The sequence below is a fragment of the Lygodium microphyllum genome, chromosome 13, assembly GCF_053477565.2.
Source record: "Lygodium microphyllum isolate KBCC chromosome 13, Lygodium_microphyllum_v1.1.10, whole genome shotgun sequence".
NCBI lineage: Eukaryota > Viridiplantae > Streptophyta > Polypodiopsida > Schizaeales > Lygodiaceae > Lygodium > Lygodium microphyllum.
In genome coordinates this window covers 104795226-104820672 of record NC_141147.1, presented here as the reverse complement: position 1 = coordinate 104820672, position 25447 = coordinate 104795226, and the positions used below count along the sequence as shown (strand labels likewise).

Genomic DNA, 25447 nt, shown 5'->3' with positions numbered 1-25447 from the left:
AATCCCCGTATGTATTTTCAACGTTGTTTTTTGCATTTTTCCCCTGTGACTACCCTGATTTTGCCTTGGACACCCTGTCGCACTTTTCTGTCATCTTCTCTTCATTTTCTGGCACATTTTTTCTTTTTATTGACTTTCATTCTGATGCATGGTTTGCATGTTATTAATTTTTCTTTGTTTTATCGTGTTGCCGCGCGTCTCACCTCGCGCGTGAACTCACATGTTTTTGCTTTTACACACCTCGTGACGTCCCCATGGCGTCTGCGACTCCCCCATCCCCATCTTGGACCCGTCTACTCCCGCTAATGTAAATTTTTTTACCCTCGCCTTGCACTTTGTGCGGGACGAGGGGGGATCCCTTGCTTTTTTAAAACTTATTATTCTTCTTATTTATCATTTTTTTAAAAAAACTTATTATTATTTAAAAAACATTAAACCCCCTCCCCGAACGTTTTCCCCCTCCTTCCTCCCTCTTTTCTCTCTCCTCTTCTTTCCCTCCCTTTCTTTCTTCTTCTCTCTCCCCGACCCCTCCCTCTCTCTCCCCTCTCTCCCTGCTCCTGCGCCTTCATCTCCTCTTCCTACTCCCACCATCTCCTCCTTCCCTCTCCTCATTTTCCCTCCTGCTCCTCCTCTTCCCTCCTCTTCCTCCCGCCATCTCCCCTTCTTCCTCCTCCCACCATCTCCTCCTCTTCCCTCCTCCTCTTCTTCTTCTTCTCTTTCTCCCTCCTCCACATCCTCTTCTCCTCCAATCCTCCCTCCTCCCTGCTTGGGCGCTTGTCGCCTCCCCTCCTCCACTCCCCCTCCTGTCCCCTCGGCTACCGCCGTCGTCCTCCTCCCTACCGCCATGCCCCTGGCTGCCCATCGTCCTCACTGCTACCGCCCAGTGCTAGTTGTCCGCGCCCCCACCGCCAGTGCTGGTCACCATCACCGCCGTCGTTCACGTCGTCCGCGCCGCCTCCCTACTACCTACACACCACCCGCCCCCTTCCCTTCCCCCTCCCACCCCCGTACCCGCCGCCTATCCCGCCATCCCCCTCCCCTTCCTACTTACCCATTAAGCCCCCCTGCCTGCCCGTTCCCCCTTGAGTGCGTCTGGTGTTCGCGTGCGTGGACGCGCTTGCAAGGTCATCGTCGTTGTTCACACACAGCTATGCGTGATTTTTTCGTGCAGGCATCCGTGTGGTTTTTTTGAGCTGGTGTTCACGTGCGAGGACGTGCGTCGGCCTCGTTCATGGTTGTGCGCAGCTGTTGTTCACACGTAGTCGAGTACCCCATTTTCATGAAAAAAAATGTCAAAAACCCTTAAAAACACATATAAAACAAAAAAATTCATAAAAATTTTACAAAAAAATAGCTGAAATTTTCTTTGACCAAATAGACATTTTTTGGATTATTTTTCAAAGCTAAAATTCCAAAAATTAATTGCAAAAAATTCAAAAACTTTAAAACTCATTTAAAATCCATTAAAATGGTTTTTTAATTAATCACAATAAAAAATTTCAAAAAAATCCCATACCTTTTTCTTTAATTTTGATATTTTTTAAAAGATGAACATACTTTAAAAAATGAATTTCAACCTATTAAATGCTTTTAAATTGAATTCACACCTAAACATTTCAACCTAGGGGATTTCTTTATTACAAACAAAAAAAAAAGTCAACACACAATCGAAACACTAAACCCAACCAAATCTAATACACCCACCCTAAACTTGTCGATAGTAATATTATCTTGCCAAAAATCTAACCAAATAATACATGTTTCTTGATTTTTTTTTAATGAGGTGTTGGTTTGGTTTTTTATGAGCTTACCATATTCTGTTGTTGGCTTTTCTCTTTTGAGACTCATTTGCATTGTGGGATTGATATATGCACATTCAGTATCCTTGCACACACACTCTTAGGTACTTATTTTCCCCTTCTCATTTATTTTTTTCGCTACCCCATAATTCACCTATTAATTCTTAAAATGAACCTTAATCACCACCATGGCACACACCTCTACGCTCAACACACCTTTTTTTCATTAAGTAAAACTCAATCAGTCATTTACTTTGCACGCGCTACATGTGCTTCAAAGGCACCTTAATTTTAAATCAAATGAACCAACTGTCACAAAAATGCACTCGCTAACAAAGAAGAACACTTCAGACACATTAAATCCTTAATTCATGAATCTGCATTTAGAGACCTCAATCTGAGTATCAAAGTCCGAGATTTGTTAAAAGCACCACTCCACCTTAATAAATTGTAAATAATAATTTAAAAATAAACTGTCATTTTCTTTTCGAAGGTTTACAACCTAATAAAATTTCACCCATTTTTAATAATTTCTTAAAACGAACCCTTCACTAAAATCATTCCCCTCATTGCACTTTATTTTTCCCGTTTTTCAATAACCATGCTTCACGGGATGGGCACGTGTAGTCTTCAGAATGGTCTTTCTTGTTACTGATGGTCAATGATGTTCTGGTTATGTTGTGTGTGGTTATTGATTTGGTTGATTTATATGATTACAGGTATGGTCTGAATTTATTTTTCATTTTATATGCTTGATACGAGGATTCAGGATGCATGTCTGTTGCATAGCATGAAGCTTTCGGTCGCATATGTTTAGAGGTCATGTCGAATTTTTTCTAGGATGTGCCTTGCTTGGGGATAGTCAGTCGAGTCTCATTTTAAAACCTTGGTTAGTATCTTATCTTTGATCTTTTCTACTGGTTTTATAGACATCCCTTTTGTTTGTGAGTTGTGTTGTGTGTTCACTATCTAAATGGCACCCCGTACACCTCCTCCTATTCAATACATCCCATTGATCAGTAGGGATTATTCTTTCCTACTAACTTTTGAGCCTATTGCGAAAGTTGACCTTACATCTTTTGTGGCTACTCCTCACCCCCTGATTCCAGATGATCCAGCCCTTTGTGATGAGTTTCTCACGTTATACAGTAAGAAATCGGGCTTGATTCGTGGTACTTCCATGGTCCTAACACTTAGAGGGTTAGGGAAGGCTTTGTCCCTTCCCTATAAGGGGGAACCATTTGTCACAATAGCCAGATAGTTATTCTTAAATGAAGAGATTCTCAAGCTGTTACAGAAGTAGACTAAAGAGATCCTCGATGTCAAGAAGGTGATTAACACTTCAAGAGTGTCTTTTTCAATGATCAATGATCACTTATCCTCTCTAGAAGCTAGTCTGCCAATTCCTCCAAGACAGGTTCATGCCTGCTAAGACACCATCTCACTACTTGTCCAAGGAGCTCTTCACATCTTCTAGGATGGTTTTAAGAGGGGTTGCCATTGACTGGAGCACTTACCTTCTTACAAATATGGATCAACATTTTGTCAAGGTGACTAAAGGGAATGTTACCAATTTAACCTTTGATTCATATTTATATGCTTTTCTGACATATTCAGGCTTTAAGAAGGGCGTTTTACCTCCTCCTCCATCTAACCCACTCCCTCCCCCTACACCTTCAAAAGATCTAGAACCCATTGACATAGAGGATACTGACACCCCTCCTCCACTGGTCATTCAGCGGAAGCGCTTGAAGCATGTAGTAGAGATAATTCCATCAGTCATTCCTTTAGTGTCAATTCTTGCTACCTCTGGAAGTGAACTCCCTGCCTACCTCACATGCAACAACTTATTCAGGGTACATTGAGAGGGTTATTTGGATGTATTAGTTCCTTCGTTGAACTGTTTAGTAACAAGGGATGCCATCCCTTTCCTTTGTAAAGACATTCAGAGTTCTATTGAGCTCTAAGTGACAGCTTGTGCTCAACAGTTATATTCTTCTTTCTATGAAGAATTGAAGCAATCCAAAGACCAGATAAATAAGGCAACCATCTAGCTAGCCTCTGCCCCAAAAACACTCTTTCCGATTTGTTTAAGCATATGGAGCAGCAAACCAAAATTATTGAGACCCAAAGAGAAAAAATATCTTCTTTGAAAAATCAGTTAGCAGAAGCTCAGTCAGAGGTCACCAGGGTTTCTGAAGAGAAAGAGAAAATGTCCAAAGAAGCAAAAGAGTTCAAGACTCTTCTGGATACGAAACTGTTAGACTTGCAGACTGCTCACAATACAGTGGAATCCCAAGCCTCCCAGATTAAATAGTTGAAGGACAAACTAGCGCAGTCACGATCCATTCCCCCAAGTCCCAGTGTCCACATGATTCCTTTTATGTCTCAGCAGGACTTGGCTGCTCTTCAACGGAATGCCACTTTATGTCATTTATTTCAGGCCAAGGTTGAGAGATTGCAATCTAGAATGGATATATTATGGACTAATTTTGAGCAATTTATGGAGTTTATTCCTCCCGCCCACTCTTTCTTTGTTCATTATCAACAACAAAAGTTAGCCTTTTATGTTAAACTTTCAACCATGGATTTGTCTCCTCCAGAGGATGGCTAGAGTGGAACCTAGTCTGCAGATCTGTTGTCTGAAGTGGTCAAGATGGTGTTTGAGGATTTGATAGTCCCAGATTCAATGTTGATGTCCTATATGTACCTCAGAGGTGACTCGTTAATTCCAGATGATGAAGACCTCTCTTGGTATGTTGGAGATGTAGTCTTGCAAGCAATACTCTATGTACACCAGTTGGAGCTTAAGATTGATGAAATGTTTCAAAAGTATTCTTCTAGAGTAGCTGACTGTCTAGAGGATTCTTAGCATCCCATGCTAGATTCTGTGATCTTAAATCAAAGACAGTTGAAGGCTTCATCTCATGTGCAAAATGTCAACTAACTGAGGGTGGATCTGTTATCCCATCTTTCCAAGCAACCTCCTTTTGATCCTTTATTTTTTTAGGCCTATGCTAGATGTTCTGCCTTAGGACCATCAGTTCCATCCTTGACCTACTATCAACACATGGCTCATAGGTATGACGCTTATCTGTCTCTTTTCCAGAATACCCTACATGTCATTTTACCCCTTCTATTTCAACCTAAATATGCACCCCATATTCCTATTTTTACGCAATGTCATTTTATCATTGATCCAGTATTTTCTCCCCTTCTTCCTTATCCTCCCCCATCTTCTCATTTCTTATCCACGTTCCCACCACATTTCCTTACTCCCTTCCTTTTTGATACTGCTAAATTGTCGGATTCTCCTACCTTATCTTATTCTTCTTTTTATGATTTTTCTTATCCCTCTCTTCATCCTTTATCCCTTATTCCATTCCCGTCTCTTTGCTCTTTTATTCAGACTCCCCCTCAGTTGGTTACAGAATATGAAGGCTTTGATCAGACAATCCGGAGAAGAAGAAGCTAGAGTACTGGAGATTCTTTTACGACCCCAAATTAACTGGCTTGTGATTCCAGGAGAATGGAAGGCTACAAATCAAGCCTTTCACAACTATTTATGTTTTGCTCAGCTTCATTCTCAATCTTTGGATCCATTACTAAGACTAACTGACCATTTTTCACGATATCTAGCCTTTATGCATCGTCACTCTCATGGTGATCAAAAGCAAGTACCAAAGTTATGTTTGGATGTCAATGTAGATGTGGATACCCATCAGCTGGATGTGCTTTATTTTCATGCTTTATGCTTGTCGAGAAGATTTGTTATCCTACTGGAGAGGATGTGTTGTTTACAATTCTTGCAAAATCCTCCAAAAACCTTTGTGGATGAATATGTATCCCTAGAAAGTTTTAAAAATCATCAATCCTTTAAAAGGGATCATCTTCATTGATCCGCTATCCTTTGTAACTTTGATGAATACATCTATCTATCTTTTTCCTTCCAAAGAGCTGCCATTCATATGTAAGTGGTGTGAGTTGTGGTATGTGTATATTGTTTATCTTTGTTGAATGGAGCTGAAGTTGAAGCTGGATTGATGAAGAAGATATTAGATTAAAAGCTACCAGAAGATGATGCTGATTTAAAGAAAACTCGTATATCCTTTATGAGTTTGTGTTGCTATCTTCTTCTTTTTTTAAACATGGAGATAATATCCAAAATGGTGTTTTCCTTTCATTGTAGTATTATCAGATATATAGGTTACTTGTTGGGGTCATGATCGGATGATTTTATGAAGTGTTGTTGAAGACAAAAGATCACATTGAGCTCTTTACTGAACTTTTATTCTTCTTTTCCTTAGGTCGCAAGGACGCTTCCTATTCTAAGTGTGGGGATATGTTGAGAGTGGGAAAAGACTAAATTTTTTATTGATTTTTGTTATTTTTTGTGAACTGAATGATTGATTTGGTATGATTTTTTATTGTTTTAGAATTATTTTGAATGATTTGGATAGGTTTGTATTGATTTTGATAGCGCATGATATTTTTTGAAGAAGATATATTGATGTGATACGTTCTCATGATTTTTTTTAATAGCTTCTGTATGATCCTGTTTAAGCCTGTTGAGCTTCTATTTTCTTCTATTTTTCTTTGTTTTGTTTAAATAAGTGAGGCTGGATATTGAATGATGAATTTTGAGATTGTATGATATCTTATTGAGTGATTTATGATGGATTTATTTGGTTTTAGTTGAGCTGAATGTTTGTTGTTTAATTGTTGTTGAACCTCTGTAAAGCCTTTGTTCATAATCTATTCATCTTTTGTTATGTTATGTTCTGTTCTGTTCTGTAGATCTTCTGTAAGTATTTTGTGATATGAGGGTGTACTTTAGGAAAGTTTTCTACTTTTGGAAAGGATGAATCTAAGTTCAAAGGAGCTAAAACAAATAGAAGAAGTAGTTGTTGAAGACTGAAGAGAAGGCTAGAGTGAAGTGACAGTAGTGAGCTATGAAGAGACACTATAGTGGCTTTGGTGCCCTTTCATACCTCCCATGCCTCTTGGAAGGGGCATCCATGACCAAGAGAGGATTATTGAGAGTGATTATTGAGTATTGCAGAGAGGAGACGATGTACTATTGATTAAGAGAGAAAGAGAGAGTCAGAGATAGCCAATTATATCAAAACAATGTATCTATCTATGAGAGATTGAGAGAGAGAACTATGAAGACAATGAAGATGAATACTATGTGATTATTTCCATTCAAAAGTGGTGTGCTATTTTGTGTTCTTGTTAGTTTTGATGGATTCTATGAAGATGTTGAAGATTATGGTTGATTCTATCAAATCCGTATGAGATATCTACTATGATGTTGCGTGAAGATTTGTTCTTTTCCTTCTTGTGGTTATCGAAAGAATGAAACAAAAGCTTGTTAATGTTACAAGATAGATTTTCTTTCAGTAGAAACCCCTTTTCCTTGGTGTTTCTCTTGGGGCTCCAATTTATCATCAATTCCCTTTTGATACCTCCTTTGAAGCTTATAATCATTGCTCTATTCTAGGTCCATCAATGCCTTCCCTTTATGGACTCAAAAAGGGCCCTATAAGAAATTGATTAGGAATCCTTAATCTTGGATTGGTCCCTCTTCAATCCTACCTAGAAAGGAGGGGAGTCTCCATTTCTTTTTACCTTGGTAACTAGCCTTTTTAATCCTCCAAGTTGGGACCCCCACTCTTCGAAAATTGCCACATTAGCAACTTGGATTTACTTTTAAAAATAATTTTTTATACATTTTCAGAAAAATTGGATTTCTTTTCTTAAAAGATAACAAATCATATCACAAGCTGAAATACTTATTTTATGTATAGTATATTGCATTAAAGGCCCTCCAAATCAATTCATCCTCCAAGAAGGGACCACCACTCTTTCAAAAGTGGCATATTAGTAACTTGGATTTATTTTTGCTCCAAAAAATGAATTTTTAAACATTTTTACAAAAAATAGACTTTCTTTTCTCAAAAGGCATCCAATCATATTACAAGTTAAAATACCCATTTTTATACACTTTTTTGCATTAAAGGCCCTCCAAATCAATTCATATTTTTTAATATTCACAGATGTGATACCTAGGAACTTGCAAATATAGTTGCATACCTACTTTATGCTCCACTACTTCTAACTACCGCATCAATAGGGCGGACTAATTTTGACCCCAAAAAGTGACTTTTTATCCCTTCTAAAAACATGGTATTTTTCATCTCTAGTGGTGCCTAACCATATTATATATGCATCTAAGCATTTTTCATGCTCTCTTTTGTTGTGTAGCCCTTCCAAATCAATATTATACCATGAAAACTTAATCTACTCCATAATTTTCTCTTCTACCGTGCATTTCCTAATGGAACCACTTAGGGACATAAGAAACCATAAGAGGAAGGTGGATTTGCATATTCGTGTAGATGAAGAGTGTGCTATTTTGATCTTTGGATGGATAGTTTCTTATATCCTAATGATCCTACCACTCGGCTAAATCCACCTTTCAATTCCACGTTGTTGCTCACTTTTGTTGAGGTGATGAAAATTGTCAACTAGATTATTGCAAACACTTAGATAGGAACATCCATATGCATCAATATTATCTATTAATGTTGTATAGCACTCATCAATCTTTGTTACAATCCTAGGGTTCTTTAAATGTGTTGTAAAAAGCTATGTAAGATCAACAAATCAAAGTGTATAAGCTTAAAGAAGAATTAAAGCAATGTAAAGACAAGGAACAAGAGATGGCAAAGGATGTGCAAAGAAATTCAACATTGGAGGAGGAGAATGTGTCATTAAAATCACTTTTGGAGCAAATGGAGAAGGATAAGAACATTGCATAAACAAAGTTGCAAAGGTGCAAGCAAACTCCCATGGTTATAAGGAAAGGAAATTTCAATTGCTACCAATGCTCTTAGTATCCTTGAATAATGGAGCATGAAAAAGATATATACAAGCATTAAGGTTTGTCATTTTCTTTTGAAAGACAACCTAAATCTACCATGTTCCCTAAAAATATCTATTTTCACTTGGCAAGAACTTTTTTGATTATGTTGGAGGCCAATGTGAGGGTCAACAAATGGAGCTATTAAATGCATTCTTAAAATGCAAGCATTTGATTGGAATTTTGAGAGACCCTTGATATTAAGCATTTGGCTTGCTGCTTTGAATGTGGTCCTTACAATTGTTCTTAACAATATGCCCATGGAAGAAGTTCAAATAGCATGTGATGTAGCTAGGGTTAGTAGTCAGCAAGGCTATGAGGCCATATATAGTATGATAGCAAATGCATTGGCTCGTATTAAAATAAAGCACATGATTTTGCCCCATCCACTTCGGCTAAGAGCTGTAAGAAGATCATAAAATATAGCCATTATTGATTCAATAGGAGAATATATGTAAGAAGATCATAAAATATAGCCATTACTGATTCAATAGGAGAATATCTTTTATTATTGATAAAATAAAAGTGGAGAAAACTAAAGCTGGAAAGATTTCATATGACTATGATAACTTCAACAATATTTTTATTGACATGGTTAAGTTGCAATGTGCCATGGCTCATTTTTACAAGGTACAATGCTTGAATGCTCAAAAGGTATTGACTTGTTCTAATATAGCATTACGGATTCAATATAGTACACTTGTTTCTACTAAGTTTGTGCCAACTATAATGTTCAAGTTTTGTTTCAACCTTGGAGTTTGTTATTAAACTTCACAAATGCCAAATCATAAAGGGACACAAGTTGGAGAGGGTGGGCCTTACATTGATGAATTATGCCATGGCCTATGCAAATGATAGCATGCTTGTCCAACCATTCAGCATGGAATCAAAAAATAAATTTTGGTGGCTAACAACGGTTGAAGTGTCCAAGGAAACCCATAATGTTCTCTCTTGGATCTTCCAACGTTCTCCATATCCAAATATATTTTCCAAGGAAACAAGTGGCAAGAAGCTCTACGTGGAAGGAGTCATAGTATTCAATGTTAATTAGCACTTTTGCGGTGATCTCAAGACTCAAAGTTTATGTTCAATAGTAACACTAAGGCATCAACATCATTGCCTTGTCCATTTTGCATTGAAACACACAATTCTCTTGAGATCATAGATAATGTTGCATAGAAGGGAGGAGTATTGGCCTACAATAGAAAGACACTATTGAATAGGTCACCTCTTGATGAGAATTGGATAGCCATATTTCCAATTAACATTGAGAATGTCTACTTTTGCACTTTGCATTGTCTCATATGCATATTTAACAAGTTGTTGAAGTTGCATATCAATTATCTATACAAATGAAGCCTCGCTCGAGACATGAAGTGGCCATTGAGAAAGTCAATGAGCTATTAAATTCATTAGGTATACATGGATGTAAGGTAAATATTGAAAAGAACTAGAAAATGTTAAGCCTAACTTATGATGTAGCATAGAAAATATCAATGAGTGAAACAAAGGCAAAGAGATTACTGAGCAATATGATTGGCAAGCCATCAAAGTTAAAGTGGGAGCTATGGAAAGATTTATACAAATTCAATACAGAGTTTGGAAAGAGACCCTAATCTTAAGAATGGCCATGCAAAATTTTGGCATTGTTTTGGTAAGTTAATATGCATAAGGTGAAAGCCATCAATAGATCATTCCACTCAAGTTGAATTTCATACAGTGGTCAATGACTTTACAAAGCTAGTTATCAATGCATAGGAAGAAATCAACATCACCCACTACGTGTTACGCCTTCAACTCTACTACTTGCATATTCTTTAATATTTTTATACTTTGACATTCCAAATCTAATGTCAATGCTCCATACCTTTGCAACATATATTATATGCTCATGGATCATATTTTTTGAAGGAGTATGGGTCTTTGGAAATGTGAAGCACCCAAGGTATGGAGAAGTCCCATTACCAAACTCATGGTACATATTTCAAAAACACTTGCCATGAAGGTGGTCGTTTTAATAAAAGCTACCTTGTAGAAATGTTTGATTGGTTTTATATATGTACCTTTGGTCGCTCCATTACATTGGAGGATGCTAAGGCTACTGCATTGGCTAAATCTCTTAGGTAACAAATCCAAGCACTTAATTAAAAAAAGTGATGAAACACAACTGCAATGAATACTCATGCAACATGGCTCATGACAACAAGGCAAAGAGAAGGGTAAAAATGGGCACACATATAAAATTGTGTGTAAACCCCCCTTAAATCCCAATACTAGGTTTTATATAAATACAACTATTTTAGTTCATTTTCTATTTCATACTTCTATTGTTGTATTCTCTTCTCCTCTTTTAATCCACATCATGGCCTGCATTAAGCAAACTAAACAACAACATCCACTACCAAGCCAAGGCCAAGGGCAAGTATTCACTTCTCCACCGTAGAAAGACAAAGAAATCCCCAATTTCAACTAGTGAGATGACTCCAATAGCAACACAACCTCATCGTCTCTATCACCTTCCCCCTTGTCCATCTAAAAGCTCGAAGATCCTCCCTAAATCATCCTTGGAAACTTTGCAAAGAGCTCACAAGCAAGAAGACTCTTTCGAAGAGGAAGAAGCAAGCAAGGATGTGGAAGCTAGACAACAACCAGCAAGCATAGAACAATAAGGGTGATGCTTCTACAGATGAGGAAGGTGAAAACAATGATGACAAGGACAATATTAACGAAAACATCAATAGGCTCCATGATAGGATAGAATGGCCCAAGTCTAGTACAGATGAAACTTAGGGATACTCAACAAGTGGTAAGAGCTCCATATGATACCCCAAGCTACAAACAAAGCAAGCCAAACAACTTCCTCGTTCTCCTCCACTACCTCTCTTCCCTGCTCCAGAACCACCCTTTGCCAAGCAACCTACACCCGAGCCTCAACCTTAGGCCCAACAAGCACAAGGATAGCAACCACGACATCTAGTTGGATAAGTCCTAGGGAAAAGGCTAAAGTGGAGGAAGAACTATCACTTGGCAGCTCTCAAGGAGATCCACAAGTACTAGAAGAGCACAAACTTGCTGATCAGGAAAGTACCCTTTGTGTGCTTAGTGAAGGAAATCCTTCACTCTTACGAATATTGATTCCACATGCAAGGGATTGTAATGGAGGCTATCCAAGAAGCCATAGAAGCATACCTTGTCACCCTTCTTGAGGATGCATACTTGTCCACGATTGATACCAAGTAGGTAACCATCGTGCAAAGAGACATGTGATAGCTAGATAGATAAGAGGGGAGAGAGATTAGAGATGCCAAGGGCCTAGAGTATTTGTAATACACGTTGCAATGCAATATACTTTGTAAACTTCAACATGTAATGAAACATCTTTGCTTTTTATTATGCCTTAGACATCTCATATTATATGTGTGTATGATGGTGTAATGATTACATTTGCAACCTCAATTGAAAACTCGATGATTAAGTAGAATGTGCAATTGATTATCGAGGCAACTGTCTAGTTGACCTTTCTGCTTTGTCGAATGATAAGTTAGCATATGTCATACAAGTAACAAAATACATGAAAATTTTTAAAAAGCTATCGATGAAAATTTTATGGTTTGATAGGTCAGAGAGCTTAATTTTTCCTCAAAATACCCAAAAATATTTTTAAAAATGGTCATTTGAGCTATGTAGGATGCCTTGGATACTACAGTGTGTGAATGACTATGACAACAACACTAGTATCGTCTTGCCCATTCATGCACTATAGCATCTAGGGCATCCTACACAACTCAAATGACTTTTTTTACATTTTTGGGCGTTTTGAGGCAAAACTAAGCTCTCTGGTAGCCTGTCAATCCACAATTTTTTCATTGGAAAAATTTCAATCATATTTTTTGCCTTTTTCATACTTTGTATCACGTAATATTTATTCATAAAAGACTTTAATCTTATAGCAATTGAACACAAAAAAATAGAAAATTTGCTTGAGAGATAGGTTTCAATAAAATTATATTTGTATTATAGTACAAAGTATAAGGGATTTTTTCTTTACAAGGCTATGCTTGGAATCCTAGAGCTCAATACAAGTTTTTATTCCATTTTCAAGTGCTTGATTTCCTCATGGGCATGCTTACGTCTCTTTTTGCTCTTTGGTAGCAACCCAACCTTGATGCTCTCCTACTTGACAGCCTAGCTAGCTCCTATGGCTTTGCCAATGCCTATGGCCTTAAGTACCCTTCCACATAGGCATATACAAAAAACATGCTTCACCAACTCCTTTTTAACAAGAATTATATTGTGCGTATCAAAGTGATGGTGGATGCTCACCACTTTTAAGATGGCCTTCAAAATAGAGAGTTGAGCCCACCTATTTGGGGCGAATGTGGCACGGACAATGGCTATGTCACTAGTGTGGATTTAGCCAATGTAGTGTCCTATTGAGGCATCCTTCTCAAACACTTCCTGGACCTTTTGTGGCAACTTGCAAAATCATCAATATCGAGCACAACCTACATTGACATGAAGTTAGCTCAAAATAGTATGAATTGTAAAACAAATTGTCTAGATAGACTATTGATATACTTACATCCTACTCGATATGAAGATTAACCTTTGAGGGTTTTATCAAGTCCACACTTGACTTGGACTCACCAACATGGCTTGTCAAGGAGTGAAGTGCTTGAAGTAGGCGAGGGTGAGATTTGCACAGAAATGACCTAGTCATTTGTGAAATGCCTCTATGAGATTGATGTACTTCAAGAGATTATAGGACACCCATTCCTCAATGGAATCCTTGAACCCGATGGTATACTCTCATAGATATCTGTTCATGTAGTTGATAGGGTATTGCACGCTTGGATAGTAAAAATCTAATCTCTTGGAAAATTCCATGCCTTGAAGGAATTTTATTAAGCTATTAAGAGTGTAATACATCATGGAAGGAGAGATATGGGAGGCAAGTGCAAGGGCCCTTGAAAAAGGAGAAGTGGTTGAAGAGTTGAAAAATAAAAATGAGGCCAAGTGAATGATTTTTATAGGTCATGGACTTAAAGTTTTAGTTTTTAAAAATCCATTAATTTTGTTAAATCAAGTTTTGAGAAGTTAAAGAAATAAAATCACAAAACAATCTAAAATATACAATGTTAGAGAATCTAAAATATGTATAAAGAATTAAAAATAAAATTCATTGATCTATTCATCATAAGTTTTTATACATTATTTTTCACACAAATTTTAACTTGTTACAAAGCACTCAATAATATATAATTATTCTCCATTATTTTGTTTATCTAAAAGAAAAATATCAAATAAGATGCTAAATATTGTATCCCAACAAAAAAAAACAATTTTAGTATTAAACAAGCTCACCTTTCTACCACCAGTATAGAAGTTAAAGCTCTCTATACAAACACTTCCCATCAAGATAAGATGCTTCCACAGGTTTAGGAGACTCTAACAATTACTCATAATGATTGACACAATCATTCCACCTAGCATATGAATTTGAATATCAAATCCTTGTCCCATGTCCTTAGTGGATTCTAAGGAAACCCATTGGCCTACTTTATTCATCCAATGTCAATAATAGAAGCACATGTACAATGATGAACGTGCAACTAAGTAATGGAAGATAGCACTAGAGACCACCACTCTACATGAAAAGATATCACATTTGTGCACGCCAACCACCTCATTTCATCCTTCTTCAAAATTGAAATTAAGAAAACCCTCAATTATGTCCTTACAAACAAGCATGGAGGGACATTAGTGCATATTAGTGGTTTTGAATATATAAGCAAAAGTATGAACTGGTATAAACTATAGAAGATCTTTAAGCTCTCCTGAATTTCATCGAGCTATAAATATAATGTAAGATCTTCAATTTTAATGTCTAAAGTATCCACTTATCCAAAATGGGTCTTTCCCGAAAGAATTAACAAATGGAGAATGAAGTAATTCAAGAGGACCATACGAAACAACTAATGTAGGCACTATATGCATAAACTTATTAAAAGAATATATTGCGATGACTTTTCAATCATCATTGTCTCACCCACATTCACATGTAGAGCTTTGTGTGTCCCAGACAAGCTTCTCAAAGGCTAACCCTCAACAAGATTTAAAGGGAAAATGTCTGATATAGGAGAGGAGAAGTAAAAACCTCAAAACTATATGGGAAGTTAAGAACATAAAAGCACTAACTTACAATTCAAGGGTAAAAAATGTCAAGCAGTCCCAGGAAGTAGATTCAAGTCATTCACATCATACACATGTTGAACTTATGCAACAAGACTACCATCTTGAGCCTCCCAAAACCAAGCACTTTGCCCTTCCAATGATTTTGTAGTATACCACAACGGCAAATGCGATGAGGCCCTATTGCTAAAGGTTGCATGTAGACCATGAATTCTTCTCGAACAATGCTCATTTCTATTGGCCATGCTCATCCTTCATATTGTGTACGTAGGTAGCAAATATGGAATCACAGGATCACATTTGCTAATATGTAATGCCATTGGAATGGATTTAAGAAGAATAGTATACTTAGAAGGAGACAAATGGAAGTAAGGAGGGCTATGTGGATATGGCTGTGTGAGCGCAAAAAGATGAGAAGTTTTGTGGAATGGAAGAAAGAGAATGACCATCAAGAGAGAAGCTAGGTGTTGTGTGGCTATGACTATGAGAGATTGAGGACTCTATGACTATGGTTGTGTGAGTATAGAAAGATGAGAAGATTTATGAAATAGAGGTAAAAGAATGACCATGGAAGAAAGAGAGAAGATGGGTGTTGTGCGGCTATGGCTAAGAGAAGGTGGGGGCTGTATGGCTATAGCTGAGAGAAGCTAGGAGCATATAAAGCTGAGTAGAATTATGGAATGAAAGTAAGAGAATAACCAAACAAGAAGCATATTTTGCAAAAGATACCAAAAAAATGTTTTTTTAATTATACATGTTATAAGAAGAGGTTTTGGGGAGGGAAGCCATTTTTGGAAATGTAAAGTTTTAAAATTTTGGGTCATCTTTTTAGACACCCAATGGAAACCACCTAACATGGGAGGGGGGGGGGGGGGGGGGGGGGGGTTTGGGGGGGTGTAAAAGGGGACATAGAGGAACAAGCCTATAAGTGGTAGAGACAAGGGAAAAAAGAGAATGGATAAAATGTATACACCACCCTCTCTCCCATTGGTCCACCTCAAATCTCTTGTCATCAGGAGAGTCATTAACTCTTAAGTTGAAGGGTCCTTTGTGAGTACATATTCCCCTTAATGCCTTTTGTCTCTATCCTCTTACACATGCTTATATGATGGGCAATGCCCTATACCTCCTATTTGGTCACTTCATCAAGTTATATTTATATCTTAGTATCTACTTTCAAAGCCACGTGACTTTTTTGTGAAGTATCATATATTTCCTAGTGAGTTATGTAATTACTTTGTTTGCAAAATTCTTACCCTAATCACAACATTCAAATCTGGTCATAATGTTGGAATACAAAAAACTTGTGATACTTCTCACAATATTATCCTTCAAGACCTTGGCTTCCACTTGGTTTGTACAATAATATGTATAAACTAGGATATACTTATTCTGCATATACTTTGTTGGAGGTTTAAGCCTATCCTCTACTTTTGAAAAGGCTCCAAGGAAAAACCCAGATGATCTCGTACATAATCCCTTGGACTATCTTAGCACAAATCATACACTTTTTTGCAAATTGATAGGAATTCTTTAATGCAATAGGCCATCATTATAGACTGCAATATCTTCCATCCCATTACTTTTCCTAAAAATTGTTCTTCTAAAAGTCTAGCATGAGCTTCCTTAAGAATTGTCCTTTGTTCTTCTTCAAGCTCACAGCTCCTCCTAAGAATATTATTAGGCCCTCTTTTGTAAAGGTGCCCAAAAATAGCTTGAAAAGGCATGTTGGACAAAGCCAACTTTCTCCACTAGTTAGAACTCATCAAATCATGTATATTGTTTGAAAGTAAAAACTTTAGAAGTTAATCATAATATGTGTCAACATTGTACACATGTACTTCAAATAGGTCTACATCTAGAAGTTGATCATTAAGTCCAATATGTTACTCTTGCCCATCCAATCTACTCAAGAAATTAGCAATGGTACATACCTTACCTGGTATATGAACTAGGAATAATCAAATTCTTGCAACAATAGCATCCATTGAGCTAAACAATCTACTAACTAAGGGTTATTCAACAAATACAACAGAGCCTAGTTATCCACATGCAAAATGACTTTAGTAGCCAACAAAAAATGCCTATATTTTTGTAATGCAAACACCATGCCAAGAGCTTCTTTTTTTGTAATTGAATAATTCTTTGATGCAACATTAAGTCTTCTACTAGTATAATAAACTAGAAACCATATCGATACTTTTATCTTGCATCAAAACCATATCAATTGCAATATCACATAGGTCCACAACAACATGGAATAAGAGATTCCAATGAGGAGATTACAAGATAGGTGCTATCACAAGCATTTTCTTTAAAGTCTCCAAGGATTTCTATTGAGAAACTCAAATGTATCCCTTTCTTTTTAGTGTGGCAAGAGAAACAAAAATATTTTCCAAGTATCAAAGATATTTGCTATGCCATTTAATTTGGCCTACAAATCACTCTTCTTCCCTATCGTATTCCCTATCATAGAAGAGAACTCCAACAAGGTGCAATCACTTGGAGATTTTGTTGTCACACCAACCATCTCCTCCTTATTAGCATCTCCCTCGGAAAATCCTTCAATATCACCCTCTTTGCCATCAACTACACCCTCACTTATCCCATTGTCAATACTTGCTCCCTCGGTAGTCTCCTCACAATCCTCTACCCCCTTAGCCTCATCCACCAACATGTTACCATTGGTAGGAACCATACCCTCACTCGCATCTTTTGCCTTCTTTTCCAACCTTCCTACTACTTCCCCTTCTTCCCACCGGGTCAAAAGTAAATATTTGGTGCGAATGAAGTATTGTTAGGCATATGTACAAACCATATCGCAAAAGGCCATTATCAACAAAAGTGGATGCAATTGACAGGATGGAAGAGACATACTCTTCAGTGTCTGAGGTCATGAGATTTTTGAGAGCTTGTGTATTTTATCTTATCTAGATATCACATTTTGCACATATTGTAGATTCATTGTATTAGCTATTGATGAGAAAAGGATGGAAATTCCAGTGAGATAAGATACACATCAAGGTAATGAGTAAATTGAAGAAACTACTAAAGATTGCACCTACCTTGAGAAAAGTAGATTATACAAGACCCATTGTCATCACCATAGATATGAGTCTGATTAGCATTGGTTGGTCTATTGGTTAAGATGATGATGAGGGAAACACGTATGCAGTCAAGTTTGGCGCAAAGGTTTTGATGAGAGACAGAGAAGATATCCACAAATAAAGAGAGAGTTATGGGGTGTTGTTATAGCTTTGTGGTGTGATAAACAATACTTATTTGGAGCTCCACTAATTGTGGAGACTAGTTGTTTACCTTTGCTTGGCATGATTACAAGCTATTCTATTCCGAATATTGCTATGTTAGGAATGGATTGCATATATAAAGTCTATGAATCTTAATTTTTGACACATTGCAGGGAATGACAACCCAATGGCAAACATGTTTTCTAGAGCCAAATATGAAGATGAAGAGGATATACTAGCTAATGATGAAGAGGCTGCATTTGCAGCAATTGAAAATGATCATACATGTGCTTCAGCAGTTGAGACATACCATGAGCATTTAAATGGAGTGGTTGCAAATTGGATAGAATCTAAGCACTTTGACAAGCAAAGAAAAGTAGATAAATTTAGAGTTCAAAAAGATATGCAATAAGGCATATGGTTAGTTCTAAAAGCATGGGCTTTTATGGAAACATCTTGAATAAAGAGGAGGCACTTCAGTACGAGTTGTATGTGACATGGAGACTCAATTGCAAATTTTGTGAGATTTTCATGAGAGCTTATGGACTAGTCACAATGTTGCAAAGTGGACCATGTGCTAAATCTAACATCTCAAATATTAAATACAAACAACATTTAAAATTGTAAAAATTCAATAAGTTAAAAATTTCAAAAAGAACAAGGGAAAACATATGATAGAGCCTAACCTCCCCCATGATAAAGCAATGGTTTGTCATTCTCTATTATGAAGTATTGATTGCATAGCTCTATTATGAAGTAGAGTTTTAGATATGAAGGTGTCTTCTATAGTTTGTTGCACTTGATGCAAAAAAAAATTGTGTGTTGAACTATGATGTTTTGACATCACCATTGCATTCAAAAAGTGCCAAAACTTCCAAAATGGTTCCGAAAGCTCTGAATTCTGACTTTAGATGAAGAAAAAACAACAAATTTAAGTTTTTACCATATTCTCCTCTTTTGCGTGTGATCCTATTGCTTTTGTAAAGAAAACTAAGAAAGCTTATTTTAATAAAAGCATATCTTAAATCTATTATTGTAATATTATTTATATTAAAAAGATTCAATTAAATTATTTAATTATAAAATAAATTATTTATTCAAAATTAACACTAAAAAATCTTAAACATATAATTCACAAATAAATTAATAATTTGAATAAAACAAAATATCATTTGAATATATATTATTATGCATTGTATAGATTTAGCTAAAAATTATTTACATAATACTTTCTTTAGCACATTACAAAGCACATTAGTATTCTTTTGTCTATCTGCCAAGCATAATGCGATCAGTATCAGATGTGTGCCTCTTGCGATAAGTCACTAATCATGCGATAAATAGACAATGACAATCTATAAATAAATAACTCTAAAATTATCTTATTATTATATATTTTTCTATAATATTTATTGCACGATCCCACTGTATAGATTCTTATCACATTCATAGCGTTATAGCCTACAAAAAACTCACAAAATGACAAGTCTATTTTTCATAATATACTCTCCTGTTGAGAAACAAATGTTCTCAGTTGCATATACTCCTACTCAAAGAAACATGAACTAGCATCAATGCTTAAACAAAAAGTACTACAAATTAAAGATGCTCACGACAAAAGCATAAACAACTAAAGTACTCTATCATCCACATATTACACATACTAGTGTCCCACACCACTAGAATATGGAATGTGTCACTATGCTCGATAAAATTCAACTTCAACATATTAGTGTTGTCTTCTACAACAAATCTACACTTTCAAACTCCATAATAGGTGTGAGTGATCAAGCACACACCAGTACTACCCCCTACGGTGGATGTGCACTACACAAAACATTCATGCTACCTCATGCACCAGATCTGCATTACGAGCCAATGATGTTGCCTACGAATCTATTCGAAGTATAACGATGCTACCTCATGCAACGAATCTGCATTGCAAGCCAATGATGTTGCCTCTTGTGGTGAATCAACATCACTAATTACTAGAACTACCTCATGTGACGAATCTGTAATAGGGTTGCCAATGGATATGAAAAATACTAAAGATATCATAAATCATTATATCCATATTCTAATTGAAACTAATATATAAAATAAGGTTACTCCACATAAATAGGTTGAATTATGCAAAATTTGATTGAGGTTAACTTTGGCTAAGATTAACTGAAAACTATGTGTACTTAGTCAAAACCATCTCTAATACACATTATAGTTCTTTCTATAAGCTACAACTTTGTTTTTGTAGTATATCTAAATTCTAAATAAAATTGATCAATTCATAAAGGAGACAGATGCTGTGCTCTTTTATCATCATCTTTGTGATCTCATGAAGGTGGAGAACTAAGAAAGAGCAAGGATTGAAGGGAGAGAGTTGTCCTATGCCTTTTTGGTGACTGATCTCATCAAAAAGGCATTAGAGCACCAAAATACAAGCTCTTTGTGTATGTAAATAGGGCAAGGAAGGTCTTCACTTGTTGTAAAGTTTCTTGGAGCTTTTGGCCTGAAATTAGGATCAGTTCACTACTGCAAAACAGGGAATTCAAGGGATGCAGTACTGGTACTCCTATTTTTCTCAGATCTATGTGCTTCTTGGGCCCTGTTTCAAGCAAACTACTAGACTGAAATATATCTTTTTGGGATCTCTACTACCTTGTATACAAGGATTGATGTATGAAGATTCAAGGAGGGAATAAAAGCAGTTAAGATCAGGGTTCAATAGGGTTTTATGGGCTGAATACACCCAGGCTGTTCTCATGAATGTGTATGTCTGAATGAAAGTCACACCTATTTATGTTAACCAGATCGAAGCTAAATGAAACCATATGATGAAATATGTTTTCCTGAAGCTACAGTATTCAAGCTGATTATTACTCAGTTTTGTGTATCTTGGATGCATGCAGGCTTTATACGAATTGGTCTAAAGTCTGTTTATTGAACCCTTACCTACTAACCTACCTTTTACTTCTCTTCTTTCTGACTTGTTCCTCAGCTTTGCCTACTACTGAACTTCTTTTGAGTCCTGTGAATTTGGCACTAGATGCTTAATCCTCGAAGAACATGCTAGGAGAGCCAACAAGAAGTAAGAAGAAATGCAACTACCAAGGGCCAATGGTGAAGTTACCACCTACAACCACCAAATGTGTGGCCCCATCGAACAGTGTACAATGCCACTGGTGATGAGAAAGATAAAGGCAACGCTTGAGAAGCCACAACACCAATGGGCATTGCACACTGTGAGGCATGAGAGTTCGAGTTGCCTTAATGTACATAGATGTGGGATAATGTCCACTCCACAGGTACAAGAAAATATAAGATTGTCTACATGTAAACAAATGTCGGATGCCACTCGAGACCAAACAGCAGCCAAACAACCAGCCAAAGTTCCCACAAAGAAAACCTTATCCAATGCATTCTAATGTCCTCTAGACTTTGGTGGCCACCTAAATAGAGATGTTTTGGTATGCTCCCGAAAATCTCGACATAATCTGAAAATAACCAAGTCCAATACACTCTAATATCCTCTCGACTTGCAAAGATAGAAATAGGCCACCCACCCTTTGTAGGTTCTTAACTTAGGTCAAAATACTCTACAATGGGGCAAATGGATCAGCAACACTCAGATCTATGATTCTTTTTGCCTTGTGAGTGTTAATTCTCTTGCCTTGGAGAATCCACTTCAACCTCAGATGAAGAGTTGGCAAAATAAAAAAACATCAAAGAGCTAAACATCTTCAAGTGACAACAATGATAAACATCAGGACTATAGGTCTGATGGGTGCAACAGAGATGGCAACTCACAGGCAGCATCTGGCTTGGCCCCACAGAAAGTAAGATCAATGACAAAAGACAAACCATCAAGTCAAAAGCCTTCCAGTTTGAAGAAAGCACTGCATACCCAAGTTATTTAACTTTACAAAAAGATCACGTATGGTTCTCTGCTCATAAAGCAGAGCTCCAAAAATTGCATGCCCCAAGCTGCCATAGCACACCAATTGCTAATAGAACAGGGAAACGTCAATAAGGAGTTTGCTGCTGGCACATTCCTGATACATATGATTACTGTGCACTCCCTAATGATTTGCTCACTAGAGGCAGAGCTCCAATAAAATACAGAATGCTTGCCAAACTGCCTTAGCACCAGTCACTTTGCAAATCTGTTTTGCAAGGACTGCTGGGGCACTGCTAAGGTACAGCTTAACACAAACTCTTGAGAGACAACAGGAGTTGCCAGACAACTTTCTCATATAACAGCCGCATTGGCTACATGACCATTCACAACTTTGTTGCTGTTGTCAAAACTGCAGAGTACACAATCCTTCTGAACTTTGGACTTATGCATTCACATGACAGAGCATGACAAAAGGCAGCTTGCAATAGGCATCTACTTACTCACTCTCATCAGCACCAATAAAAGAATAAACCACACAGCAAGCTTCTAGAAAAAGTCCAGAAATGTAAGAAATTGTGGAACGAAACTATGCTTCAACAGCTGAAACTGAATATCACATACAGTTTATAGACCAAACCTAATGATGAGGAGGTGTAAATACATTAAGGAGGCAATAATTCACATCGGCTTCTGAGGTGAAGATGCAACAATTCTTATGCACCTCAACAGTTCTTAATAAAAAACTGGTTTCTCCAAGTGAATTAAAATGCTCTCCTTTCTATTCATCCAATCACTTCCTTGAATATTATACGATGATAAAATTAGACCCAATGTCAGTTTTTCATTGTGACATTGGTACCAAATGCATGTGAAAGTATATAAGCATAATTGAAACTATGCATTGTGTGAACTGCTTTCCTTGTAAGTGTCATAACAGCCTCTGCGAGGGCATCTGTAAGTGTCATCACATCCCAATCTTAGACAAATTTGTTTCAGAGAAAAACACTAAACCACACCTTGATTGAGATGGAGAATTGGCTTCCAAAGGAAACCCAAATAAACCAGAAAACAAACATACAAGGGCATAAAAACGTAAAGTACATATTACCCAGAAAGATTGTTATACTTAAGAAAATGCCCTCATTCCATGAAGAGGTGTAAGGGCTATCTGAAGTCAGGATACTTCACCTGTTCAGTCATGATACTTAGCATGCCCTTTCTGGCGAATCACTCATAGAGTACTTAAGCTTACAGATTCTCCAGGTCTCAGAGTTCGACATAATTTAGAGTTAACAAGAGAAGTAGGTCATAGTTATGCATAAACAATGGCACAATTGAGCACAAAGGGGCCAAACGGACACAGTCTTGTCAAAAACTCCCACTGCAAATTACTGGCTTCAGGATTAGGCCTGCAGACATACATGCCATCCTGGTTATCTGCAGTTCTGGCCCTTCCAATAAGTAACAGCTGCTCACCGAGAGACTTGAATGCTACACCCCATCCACTTGCCGAATCTGTCCCTACTGGAACTTCTCCCAAGGCTTTCCACGAATTTGTCGACTTAATGTACACTTTCAGCTGGTTAGAATCAGCCTCCAAGATGTATAACTCGTTCTTGACAACTGCAATCAGTGGGGGAGCACCAGGAAATCTGCGAGAGTCCACCCAAGGAAGCATCCTGGGTATACGTGTCCATTTGTCAGAAGCAGGGTCATACACCTCACCGCAGCTAAGAGGAACCTTAGCATCACTTTCGCCGCCAAGGACATAAAATTTGCCATCCATGAAGCAACCAGCACAGAGTCTTCTGCACTCATGCATACCTTGAAGTCTTTCCCACTGTCCTGTCTCTAGAGAATACCTCTCTGCAGAGTGCAGAGCTTCTCCTTGAGTCGTAATACCTCCAGCCACATATGCAAAGCTTCCAGAGCTTGCCCATGCATACAAACAACGTGGCGTGAGCATTGTGGCTGCTTTGGCCCAGTCGTTGCTCAACAGATCATACCTCCAGGTAACCAGCCCCTCCAAGGCATTCCCCACAACAAGCAGCTGTGTGCCGACGGTGAAGGACTCCTTGTCATTGTTTTGGAAGCAGTAGTCTGTATCAAGGTTTGGCAGCCGCTTCCAGCTCTTGGTTATCGGGTTGAATGCAAGCCAGCCAGTCTGACCACTGGCAACCACACAGATCCAAGTCTCTGCCACATTCAATGTTTGGCGAGCTCTCAAGAAATCACGGCTAACAATTAGTGCAGATAATTTCCGGTTGATGAGCCGGAGCTTGCCAAAGTCAAATCGGGACACACGAGCCAGGCACATAAGCCCCAGGTCATCAGGCAATCCTGGGATGTACTGGTCATTTTCGGCTGGCTCGACGACAAGTTCGACAACCTTCTTCCCTGTAGGGTTTGAACTGGCCATGGGAGTGATTTCCTTCTTTACCTCCTCAGACACGTCCTATTCTTAGGCGGCTGCAGGTATCACATTTGCCACATTCGAAGCTTCCTGCAGCATCTAGAGCAGCATCATTAGACCGCTTTCTTCAGCGAGTTTGGACCCCAACCTCACCACGTTGCAAGACAGTCCACAGAAGCTTGTCTTCTTGTTGTGCCGGAGAGCACAAGAGCCCTTCTTCTTCTCCTCCTCCTTCGACAGCAGACGAAAGAGAAAGAAGCCTTTGATTGTCTACTTCTTCAGAATCTTCTCCTCCTCCTCCTTCGACTGCAGACACAGAGGAAGAAACTTTCTCCTTCTCCTTCTTGTGCAGGCGGAAAAAAGAGGCTGTCGTCTTCTTCAGTCTACTTCTCGTACTGTGTCGTCAGTCTTCTTCTTCTAACTTCGGAGTTCGGAACCCGGTGCAGAGAAAAAAGACATTTTCTTCTTCTGCTGCTGCCTTCATGTTCCTCTCGAGTCCTGTGCAGAGAAGAAACTGCGAGCGAAGGCGAAAGGAAGAGCCGTCCCTTTTAAAGGATCACCTCAGAGAGCGACAGGGGCGCAGACGCAGAGAGAGAGAGAGAGAGAGAGAGAGAGAGAGAGAGAGCCTACTCCCAGTCGCCCAGGCGCCTAGGGGCGAGGGGGGACTACACGTGCCGGCGGCAATCTTCACGTGTCTAATTTCAGCGCTTGATAACGCTCTTCGGCGGTTTTTGACGGCGGCCCAGTCCCCGCCCCAAAACCAGGGGACACACGCCCAGATTTTGCAAGAGCACGTTCGCGCGTTACACCGCTACCTACCGACCTTACGTTCTGATGCACATGGGGGCGTTACCATTGTGTCAAAATGACGTCCTTATGGGGCCAGGAGGAGAAAAGGGCGGTTTACACTCCCGACTCCCGAGTCCCATCTATGCAGGTGGCAAACATACGTGGAAAGATGCCAGCAAATCCTTG

At 38.1% G+C, this 25447-nt stretch overlaps 1 protein-coding gene across 1 annotated transcript; it reads right to left on the bottom strand.

Moving 5' to 3' along the window:
• Window positions 1-23058: 23058 nt before the first annotated feature.
• Window positions 23059-25080, bottom strand: LOC148027008 (F-box/kelch-repeat protein At3g27150-like). The gene has a single exon (XM_087691553.1). It carries the CDS (start codon window positions 24476-24478, stop codon window positions 23372-23374), a length of 1107 nt encoding a protein of 368 aa, XP_087547679.1. The 5' UTR covers window positions 24479-25080; the 3' UTR covers window positions 23059-23371.
• Between the last annotated feature and the right edge of the window lie 367 nt (window positions 25081-25447).